The 11,229-nt window shown below is 49.3% G+C and overlaps 1 protein-coding gene across 1 annotated transcript; it reads left to right on the top strand.

The window, feature by feature from the left end:
* Positions 1-5,615: 5,615 nt before the first annotated feature.
* LOC123429386 (CASP-like protein 4B1) lies at positions 5,616-6,721 on the top strand. The gene is made up of 3 exons (XM_045113428.1): positions 5,616-6,095; positions 6,235-6,355; positions 6,497-6,721. The coding sequence occupies exons 1-3, from the start codon at positions 5,722-5,724 to the stop codon at positions 6,665-6,667; spliced, it is 666 nt and encodes a 221-aa protein (XP_044969363.1). The 5' UTR covers positions 5,616-5,721; the 3' UTR covers positions 6,668-6,721.
* The last annotated feature ends 4,508 nt before the right edge of the window (positions 6,722-11,229 follow it).

The raw sequence follows: 11,229 nt of genomic DNA on the forward strand, positions 1-11,229 counted from the left end.
TACATGACTGAGACACCTTTCCGGTCAATAACCAATAGCGGGACCTAGCTGCCCGTATTTGTTCTACATATTCTACGAAGATATTTATCATTCGAACCACAATGTCAAGGATCCAGTCAATCTCGTTACCAACAAATCTCTTTACTCGTTTCATAATACAAGATCCCGTGACTAACCCCTTAGTCACATTGCTTGCAAGCTTATTGTGATGTTGTATTACCAAGTGGGCCCAGAGATACCCATCCGTCATACCGAGTGACAAATCCCAGTCTCGATCCATGCCAACCCAACAGACAGTGGACACTGGACATTGTTATTCCAGGCTTTCCAAAGCTTCACCACAGATGGTGCATGAGGCATTCCGTGGCCAACTTTTACCGGGCATGTAAGAGCAAGGATTTCAATAAAGACCTTACCCATGTATGTGTGACCTTCACCACCCAAGCTTTTGATGCTCGGTACAACAAACTCTTTGCAGCGGTGAACGACATGGGAAAAGAATTCTTAACCAGGAATTTCAGCGAGAAGCATAAGTGGGCACGTGCTCATGATGATGGAGGAAGGCGGTACGGCGACATGACGAGCAACTTTGTTGAATGTTTCAACAACATGCTCAAGAGTGTGTTGGGGAACGTCGCATGGGAAACAAAAAGTTTCCTACGCGCACGAAGACCTATCATGGTGATGTCCATCTACGAGAGGGGATTTCCGATCTATGTACCCTTGTAGATCGCATAGCAGAAGCGTTAGTGAACGCGGTTGATGTAGTGGAACGTCCTCACGTCCCTCGATCCGCCCCACGAACCGTCCCGCGATCCGTCCCATGATCTAGTGCCGAACGAACGGCACCTCCGCGTTCAGCACACGTACAGCTCGACGATGATCTCGGCCTTCTTGATCCAGCAAGAGAGACGGAGAGGTAGATGAGTTCTCCGGCAGCGTGACGGTGCTCCGGAGGTTGGTGGTGATCTAATCTCAGCAGGGCTCCGCCCGAGCTCCGCAGAAACGCGATCTAGAGGAAAAACAGTGGAGGTACGTGGTCGGGCTGCCGTGGCAAAGTTGTCTCTAATCAGCCCTAAAACCCCACTATATATAGGAGGGAGAGGGGGGGCCTTGCCTTGAGGCTCAAGGAGCCCCAAGGGGGTCAGCCGAGCCAAGGGGGGAAGTCCTCCCCTTCCAAACCGAATCCAACTAGGTTTGGAAGGTGGAGTCCTTCTCTCCTTTCCCACCTCCTCTTTTTTTTCTCTTTGATTTTCTTCCTATGGCGCCTAGGGCCTTCTTGGGCTGTCCCACCAGCCCACCAAGGGCTGGTGCGCCACCCCCAAGGCCTATGGGCTTCCCCGGGGTGGGTTGCCCCCCGGTGAACACCCGGAACCCATTCGTCATTCCCGGTACATTCCCGGTAACTCCGAAAACCTTCCGGTAATCAAATGAGGTCATCCTATATATCAATCTTCGTTTCTGGACCATTCCGGAAACCCTCGTGACGTCCATGATCTCATCCGGGACTCCGAACAACATTCGGTAACCAACCATATAACTCAAATACACATAAAACAACGTCGAACCTTAAGTGTGCAGACCTTGCGGGTTCGAGAACTATGTAGACATGACCCGAGTGACTCCTCGGTCAATATCCAATAGCGGGACCTGGATGCCCATATTGGATCCTACATATTCTACGAAGATCTTATCGTTTGAACCTCAGTGCCAAGGATTCATATAATCCCGTATGTCATTCCCTTTGTCCTTCGGTATGTTACTTGCCCGAGATTCGATCGTCAGTATCCGCATACCTATTTCAATCTCGTTTATCGGCAAGTCTCTTTACTCGTTCCGTAATACAAGATCCCGTGACTTACACTAAGTCACATTGCTAGCAAGGGTTGTGTGTGATGTTGTATTACCGAGTGGGCCCCGTGATACCTCTCCGTCACACGGAGTGACAAATCCCAGTCTTGATCCATACTAACTCAACGAACACCTTCGGAGATACCTGTAGAGCATCTTTATAGTCACCCAGTTACGTTGCGACGTTTGATACACACAAAGCATTCCTCCGGTGTCAGTGAGTTATATGATCTCATGGTCATAGGAACAAATACTTGACACGCAGAAAACAGTAGCAACAAAATGACACGATCAACATGCTACGTCTATTAGTTTGGGTCTAGTCCATCACATGATTCTCCTAATGATGTGATCCCGTTATCAAGTAACAACACTTGCCTATGGCCAGGAAACCTTGACCATCTTTGATCAACGAGCTAGTCAACTAGAGGCTTACTAGGGACAATGTTTTGTCTATGTATCCACACAAGTATTGTGTTTCCAATCAATACAATTATAGCATGGATAATAAACGATTATCATGAACAAAGAAATATAATAATGACTAATTATTTTTGCCTCTAGGGCATATTTCCAACAGGGTGCCCGTTCATTACCGGGTGACAGCAATAGTGGAGTATACATTCTTCAAGCTTAATGAGTACTTTCTGAGTTATTCGGAAGAGACTGCCGATTGGATAGGTGAGAAAATAGATTATCCAGCAAAGGTTGATGAATGACTTCAGTTACAAGCAATCAAGTCTTCGCAACAACAAATTATCACATTCGACATAACTGAAATGAAATATCAAATCAACGAGCCAGGTGGCACAACACGAGACGGTCATTCATATGGTGGTACCGCATTTGAGGTGCACCTCCAGACATGGTGGTGCCAGTGCGAGAGTCCTAGTAAGTATCACTGGCCATGCTCACATTTCATAAACAGCGGCGAAGGCGACAAAGATATCAGTTTGTTATCGGAAAACTGTGGGATGCAAGAGTTCCAAGCGGAAGCTACTAGGTTGACATGGGCGCCTTGGTTTCACCCTTTCTGAGACCAATCACAATGTCTTGAGTATCATGTCACCCATATTAAGCAAGACCCTGCCTTATTGGGGTTCTTTATCACGGGCTGTCCAACCAGCAACCGCTCCCACATCCACACAGAGAGGCTCCACGCAAACCCGCACAATGAAGATGTGTCTTTTGTCCTCCTTGACGCCTGGTCCAACTACAATTAAGCATACATGTTAGCAATTTGTGGAGCATGGCAAATGAAAGATAAATGTCTGCAGATAGCTCTTACCTGACGATACAAGTATACTAGTGCTGCTGAACCCCAGCTATACTGAGTATCCCAGTCCCCGAGTAGCTCCAAATACATCTAGAGGGCTGAGTTCTCAGTTGCGTCTGTAAAGACTACTTTGGTTAGTACATACCAAAGATAAGCCCGAGCATACTTCTACACAACCATCTCATCGGCATCCGCAGGGCACGGATTATTTTCTCCTCTGACCTCTTTTAGCCAGGAATGCTTCACTTTAGAGCTATCAGCCTTGCCTGGCAAAGGGAGAGTGGGCTGAACACCAATTAAATCACCAAACCAAGCTCACCAGTTAACGACGCAGACATGACCCGTAACAGCTAAGCTGTTGATAGGAAGGCCGCTTATCATGGCCATGTCCTCTAGGGTCATCGTCATCTCCCCACACGCAAGGTGGAAAGAGTGTGTCACGGGCCTCAAACGATCCGTAAGTGCGGTGAGCGCTGCATAATTCACCGGTGGTGGGGTTCGCTTGAATTGCAACACAAAGGGGAGAAGACCCAATCTTACAATGTACGATTCATATCGCACGTCATACGGAAAGTCATTCGCACCATGACCCCTCATGCGCATAGCTACTACATGCTGCAAAGAATGTAAGCTTCATATCAGTACGAGAAACACACATGGAAAACACGAATAAGTGATAAGTCTTCGATTAAGTCTTCTTACCTTCCGATTCTCAATGGCACGAGCACGGTGCTCTCTATCAAACTCTTCGATTAACCCATCATACCAAGGGCCATCATCATCCACCATCCTACAAAAAAATAACATACATCAAATTTCATCATCTCTTTTGCAAAAAAAAATAAAATGCCAACAATATGTCCATCTATATCATCATCCAACATACTGAAAAAATGCCAACAATATGTCCATCAATACCATCATCCAACATATTAAACAATATATTAAAAAAATGCCAACGTCCATCTATATATGTCAAAATCTACAACTAGATAACTATATCATCTAACATATTGAACTACACAAAAAATAAAATGACCCAAAGGCCAAAACATAATCTGCCTAACATATTGAACTACACAAAAGAATTATCATCTAACAACTACACAACTATGTCATCTAACATATTGAACTACACACAAAATAAAATGACCCAAAGGCCAAAATAAAATCTGCCTAACATATTGAACTACACACAAAAAAATATCATCTAACAAGTACACAACTATATCATCTAACATATTGAACTACATAAAAAATAAAATGACCCAAAGGCCAAAAAAAAACTGTCTAACATATTGAACTACACAAAAAAAGTATCATCTAACAACTACACAACTATATCATCTAACATATTGAACTAGAAAAAGAATAAAATGACCCGAAGGCCAAAATAAAATTTGCCTAACATATTGAACTACACAAAAAAATAATCATCTAACAACTACACAACTATATCATCTAACAACTACAAAAGAATCCCCAATACTAAGACAAAATCATCTAATCTAACATAACCTTATATTCAAAAATACTCTCAAAATAAGATGTAAAATAAAATAAAAATTGGAGGGATTGAGGGGGATTAACTCAAGGAAGCTCGGTGGATCGGATCTATGAATTTTGGTGAAGGAGGGAGTAGATCAAGGGGAGGGGGGTGAGGGGGAAGAGGGGGCGAGAGATATAAGTTCAGGGGGAGGAGGAGGAAGAAGATGGTCGGGTGGGGCGGGCCCGAGCGGTACGGAAGTTACCCGAGCCAGACGCCAGGGTGGTGGCATCTCGGTCTGGCGACCAGGTATCAGGCTCCCTGGCGTCTGGCCCTTTACCACGTTAGCTGGTCAACGAAGGAGGGGGGGGGGGGGGGGGTTAAGCCGACCCGAGCCAAGCGCCATGGTCCCTGACGTCTTCCGTACAACCCAGACGCCGGGTATGTTGGCGTCACGTAAAGAGGGTAGATTGATTTAAAAAAAAAACTTAGGTCAGATCTTCATTTTGTTAGGCTTTTAGATCAAAACCAAAAAATTGTCCTCACAGAAATAGCTAATCAAGCCACTCCTTACTTAGATGGTTCGATTTCTCTCGATCGACAAGGACACGATAGAGACCGTATGTCAAGTCACTCCGAAAGTGAAGTGCTCAGTAGTGTTAAACAATGGACATAGTTCCATCGATTCCCCAGCCTGCCGCGCATGTAGTAGGCTTGTTAATTGCGAGCTGCTTTCTCGAACGATTGCATACCGCGTTAAGCAATACCGCTTTTGTCCATCATGCCTGTTGGTTCCACACATTTCGAATTATTTCCTTCCCTCCCTCCCCAGTCCCCGGCCGGTCCATTGCTTAGCCCGCTGAACAATCTAGCCAGCCAAAGCTAGTGCGCGCCATGTCACGGCCACGGCCACAGCCACAGTCACCACCCTCACTTTCTTCTCCCGGCTTTAATCCCTCGACCGGCCGGCCCCTTTAATCACCCGCCCACCTTTCGCAAAAGCGCAAATAATGCAATGCATGCGAGCGCGAGACGACATCCATAGTTCCATACGCTCCTCCATCGTCCGTCTCCGTTCCCTTCCCTTACGTGCTAAGGCAAAGGCATCATGGCTATGCAGCTGCACGCCGCGTCCCCGGACTCGGAACACTACGTCGCCAAGTCGCCGCCGCCGCCGCCGCCTCTCTCCCCGCACCCGGAGCCGGCCCCGGCGTTCGTCAAGCCCAAGTCGCCGCACGTCTCGCAGGGCGGCAACGCGCCCGTTGCCACGGCGACGACGCCCCTGACGCCTGGCAGGGTCGACAGGGCGCGCCACGATCACCATGGCGGTGGCGGTGGCGGCGACGAGGCCGCCCAGCTGCTCAACGGGATCGTCCTCGTGCTGCGCGCCGGCGCCGCGCTGCTGTCCTTCGTGGCCATGGCGCTCGTCGCGTCCTGCCGCCACGGGGACTGGATGGACTTCCTCCGCTACCAGGAGTACAGGTGCGCGTGCGCGTCATCTCATCTCTAGCCTGCTCGATCGATCGGTCATGCTGCCATTCCTGACAGCGTGCATGCTGTTGCGCTGTACTTGAGTGTTGACCATGGGCTGGGCGGTCGCTTTGCGTGCCTGATTTGCTAGGTATCTTCTCGGGGTGTCCGTGGTCGCGTTCGTGTACTCCGCGGCGCAGGCGTTGAAGAACTTCCGCCGGAGGCGCCGCGGCGCCGCAGACGCCAGCTTCCTTGATTTCGCCGGCGATCAGGTGAAGTTGCGTTCATGTACTCTGTGCGCGCGGTGACTTATAGCTAGCTTATGGATTAAGTTTTACGTAGCCGACTCTCTATATATGCATGTGTCATTGCCTCATGCAGTTGAAATATTCCCATGATCTGAATGAATGCAGGCGGTGGCGTATCTGCTGGTCACGGCGTCGGCGGCGGCGCTCCCAATCACGATCCGCATGAGGTCGGCGGTGGTCAACGTCTTCACGGACGCCATCGCCGCGTCCATCGCCCTCGGCTTCCTCGCCTTCGCGGCGCTCGCCCTGTCCGCCATGCTCTCCAGACACGCGTAGTACGACCATCTTATAGCTAGTCAATCCAGCATGCAGTCTGCTGCCCATCGCTAGTCGTGGCATACATCCATGGTTAGTGCAGAAGAAAATTAGTTAAATCCAGGAGAAAAAAACAAAGTTCATAGTAAGCTCGTGAAATTAGTTAGATCAAGGAGCAAACAAATAGAACAAAGTTCAGAGTTGCTCTTGGCATCTGAAGATCAGATGTTTGCTTGACGTCCCAAGTTGTCACGAGAGCATTTTCATCACAACTTTGTTAGGTTTTGGGGTGCTAGAAGGCTCGAACTCTCGACCTCACTATCGAACGAGCTAGCCAACTGCGCCACCACCACCCCAATGTTGTTCCTTTGTGATGGCATCCTTAGTAATCTGTATTTATTTGGGAAGTCCTGTTCTTGCAAAAACAACACTACCAACCCTGTTAAGGTGACTGCCTGGTGTATGTATACACTCCAATGTTTTTTCTTTCATATGAATGCTATATACAACTGGACACAGTTCACAACATTTTCTAACCGAACGCAATGACGTCCACAAGATGCCGCACGCGGATCTTGATGCAAGGACGACAACATGTCAACACCCTGCCGAATTAGTTCGCTCCTTATGATGCTTGCGTAACTACATCTGATATCATGGTTGACTAGTAGGGCGAGACAAAAGAGAACATCCTCATCGACCTGGACGGTTCTCCCTCCCCATTCCACTCTCCCTCCAAGCTCAGGCGTGCGACCTCTTCATCATCAACAAGGGCCATGACTTCTCCTTCCTTCATTCCTGGGGCGAAAAGGGTGGAAGCGGCATGGGGTTTGTCATCTTGAGCGCTAGCAGAGCACGGTGTCATTGTCGGTGGTGAAGGGGGGAGGGGTTGGATGTTATCAGCATTGGGAGAAGTTCGGATATGGGTCAAGAAATGTTCAATTTTAGACTGGAGAAGTCTCGTGTCCTCACCGAAGTGGCATGATCTGGTGCTTGGTGGGAGATTTGAGGCAACAAGGAATGACGACAAGGGTCACGATCGTGGTGGGAGCATCAACACATGAATACATGCACGTATTACCACGTTGGAGCAGCACCAGAGGTCCCGTAGAAGTTGTTGCCACTGGCTTGCATAAGTGGGGATGGATATGGGGGCCGGTGGAGCAGGAGGAGTCGTACTTTCCTTCTTACCAACCGGTGGCGATGGGGAATTGGCACAACTACTCCCTCTTCCCATCGACGGCCATGGTCATTGATTTTTTTTGGAAAAGGAGGTTAATCCCCCGGCCTCTGCATCAATCGATGCATGCAGCCATCTTTATTAAGTATTCCATAAAGGTCTAACAAGAACATACATCAATCCACCCCAAGCCACCACTCGCACCTACAAACTCGATAATGTGGAGTGCTCTCACTCCATATATTTAAAATCGGTCTTGTCACCAATCCATCCACATAACGTATCGGGAACAACAGCGGGTGCAGCACACCTAAAGCGCACACCTCACGCACACGGTTTAGAAGCCGCCATCATCATCGGAACACTGACCCATCTTCAGGAAAGAGATCTGCATCATCCTTGCCAATCCAAACATCCGTCGATGCCACCACGGCGCCCAACGACGCCACCGCTCTGCGCTCATCCGTCCAGACGCGAAAACCCTGGAAGATCTATCGTGCCTAGCACCTGCCAAACAGGCATGACTCAGCGTAGCACCTGTCGGCCAAGCATGACTTGACAGCTCCATCGAAATTCCGTGCAAGACGATGCTGCTCCACCTCCTGCCTCAGTTTGCCAGCATTGCTCCACAAATGATGCTCCCAAGATAGAAACGACACCGCAGTACCGCCATCGTTTGATCTGGACGGCTTCATCATCTTTGGTATCCTACCTGGCATGTCCGCCCTCTTTAGTTTGACCTTATAAACCCATTTGCAGTCAATAATATTGGTACCTTTTGTGGGCGGCACAAGATGCCAAGTACGATTATCCATTAGGGCACGGTATTCTTCATCCATTGCAGCTTTCTAGGTTGGATGAGCAAGGGCCTCCTGTAGATTCTGCGGTTCACCTGTGGCACAAAAAGAACCCCAACAAATACATCCATCCTTATATTGTTTGGGTTTGAGAATACCACTGCGAGATCGTGTATGAGTACGGGATGGAGGGGGCGGTGGCGGTGGCGGAAGCATATGCTGATGAAGACGACGTGGAGTAGGAGTATCGGAGGAGACCGACGGGGAGGCACGAGGCGCGACGTCGGCTGGATCTGAATGTAGCGAATCAAAGCCCGACAGGTGGCCAGTTGTAGGCAATGTCGGGGACGAGGTGTCCACCTGCGACTCCAATTCCCGAGGCGACGAGGGAGCCACCTGCGGCTCGATCTCCCGAGGGTGGCGCATGGCACGGTCGGGGGCGGGTGCGGCAGAGCGCACCGTATCGGGGGAGGTGACACCAGCATAAGAGGACTCCTGACCCGAGACGCGATCGCTGTCGGGTATAGCGTCCCCGGGCCCGAGACGGAGTCAGGTTGCCGCACAAGTGGGGCGACAGCAGGACCCTGGTCGGGTGGGATCGGCGAACGCGGTTGGTGCGCACGGTCGGACACTGGCGCACCTAACGCGGAGGATCCCGAGGCGCAGCTGGCACGCGAATCAGCTCGTGATCCCGAGGCAGATCTGGCAGGTGAATCTGCCCCGGTGGTCGCGCCACCCGGATTTTCTCTGGCTGCTGAAGCTGCATCAGTTAGTATCTGCATAAAATCAGGACTATCTTCTGCAGGAGTTTCATCAGTATTAGGAAAATTGTCAGCAGAAATTGACACAATATCGGTGCACACTTCTTCCTGAGGGGTAATAGGCGGGGTATTAAGTAGAAAGGACGGGAGAAGGACACGCTCCGCGCGAAGTTGTGCACCTGCATTAGGGTGTAAAGTGGCAAAGGGAAAAATATGCTCATCGAATATAACATCACGGGAGACATATACGTGGCCCGTGGAGACATCAAGGCACTTATAACCTTTGTGGAGAGAGCTATAGCCGATAAAAACACATTGCTTGGAGCGATATTCAAGTTTGTGTTTGTTGAAGGGGCGTAGGTTCGGCCATACCGCACACCCAAAAATGCGAAGTGATGAGTACTCAGGGGTGGTATGAAACAGGCGTTCGTGAGGTGTTTGGTTGTGGATGACGCGGCTAGGGACTCTGTTGATTAGATGAACAGCGGTGAGGAATGCCTCATCCCAAAATTTAAGGGGCATGGAGGCATGGGCTAAGAGAGAGACCAACTTGGACGATATGGCGATGTTTGCGCTCAGCGGAACTATTTTGCTGGTGGGCATGAGGGCATGAGACATGATGGGTAATACCGATGTGCTCAAAAAATTGATTCAACTTTTGATACTCACCGCCCCAATCAGTTTGCATGTCAATGATTTTGCGATCAAACAAACGTTCAACTAGTGCTTGGAAGATATGAAAATTTTGAAACACATCAGATTTATGTTTGATTAGATAAATCCAACTGAACTTGCTAAAATCATCGATGAATCTGACATAGTATTTTTATCTACCAACAGAGAGAGGCCCAGGGCCCCATACATCCAAAAAAAATAAGCTCTAAAGGAGCTGTTGACACACTAGTGGAACGAGAGTATGATAATTGATGGCTCTTGGCCATCTGACACGCATCACAGACAAGTTGATGGTCTGTTTTATTTTACACTGGAAGGTTATGGTGGCGAAGAATCTGTTGCACGACCGGAAGGGATGGATGACCTAGGCGCCTATGCCACCTAGGTAGATGGTTTGACAACGCCAAGGATCTGCCGTCCAGAATCAGCCGGTTGGCCATCAACAGGATAAAGTCCACCTCTACTTGGACCGTGAAGAATTGTTCTCCCCGTTTCCTGGTCGTTCACAGAAAAGAACTCCGGGTAAACAATAAGGTATGCATGATTATCTTTAGTGAGTTGATGGCCAGAAAGGAGACTTTGAGATGCGGTAGGAACATGCAAGATATTGTTCAATTTAAGGCATTCATGAGGAGTAGGAAGAAGTGTATGACTGACATGTGCAATTTTCATACCTTGCCCACTGGCATTGTGAATTTGCTCCGGTCTAGTGTACCGATCACGGACAGTGAGTTTTTTGAGTTCACCTGTCACATGCTCAGTAGCACCGGTGTCGAGATACTAGTTGGTGTCGACACCATATGAGGCAGCCGCCACATTGGCAGCTTTGGGAGGGTTACCTTGACGCTTGGGATTGTTGTTGAAGGATTTGTCGAAGCGTTTCTTGCAAGACCATGCTCCATGGCCAGCAAGCTTGCAGATTTGGCAGATGAGCGGGCCCTGAGGAGGCGGAGTACCTCCTGGTGGTGATGAAGTGGCGGCGCCATAGTGGTTGGTGTAGGAGGCACCGCCGCTAGGGGAAAAACGAGCCGGGTTGCCGCGACCACTCCTCTTGGAGGCAAGGTTAATGGAGTGGGCAGCGCTGCTATTCTGTGCCTCGATCCGAGTCTCGGCAGAGAGTAACAGGGAGAAGATCTCGCCAAGGCCGATTGGGTTGTCGGCCGCCGCACG

The sequence above is a fragment of the Hordeum vulgare genome, chromosome 2H, assembly GCF_904849725.1.
Source record: "Hordeum vulgare subsp. vulgare chromosome 2H, MorexV3_pseudomolecules_assembly, whole genome shotgun sequence".
In the NCBI taxonomy this organism is placed as follows: Eukaryota; Viridiplantae; Streptophyta; class Magnoliopsida; order Poales; family Poaceae; genus Hordeum; species Hordeum vulgare.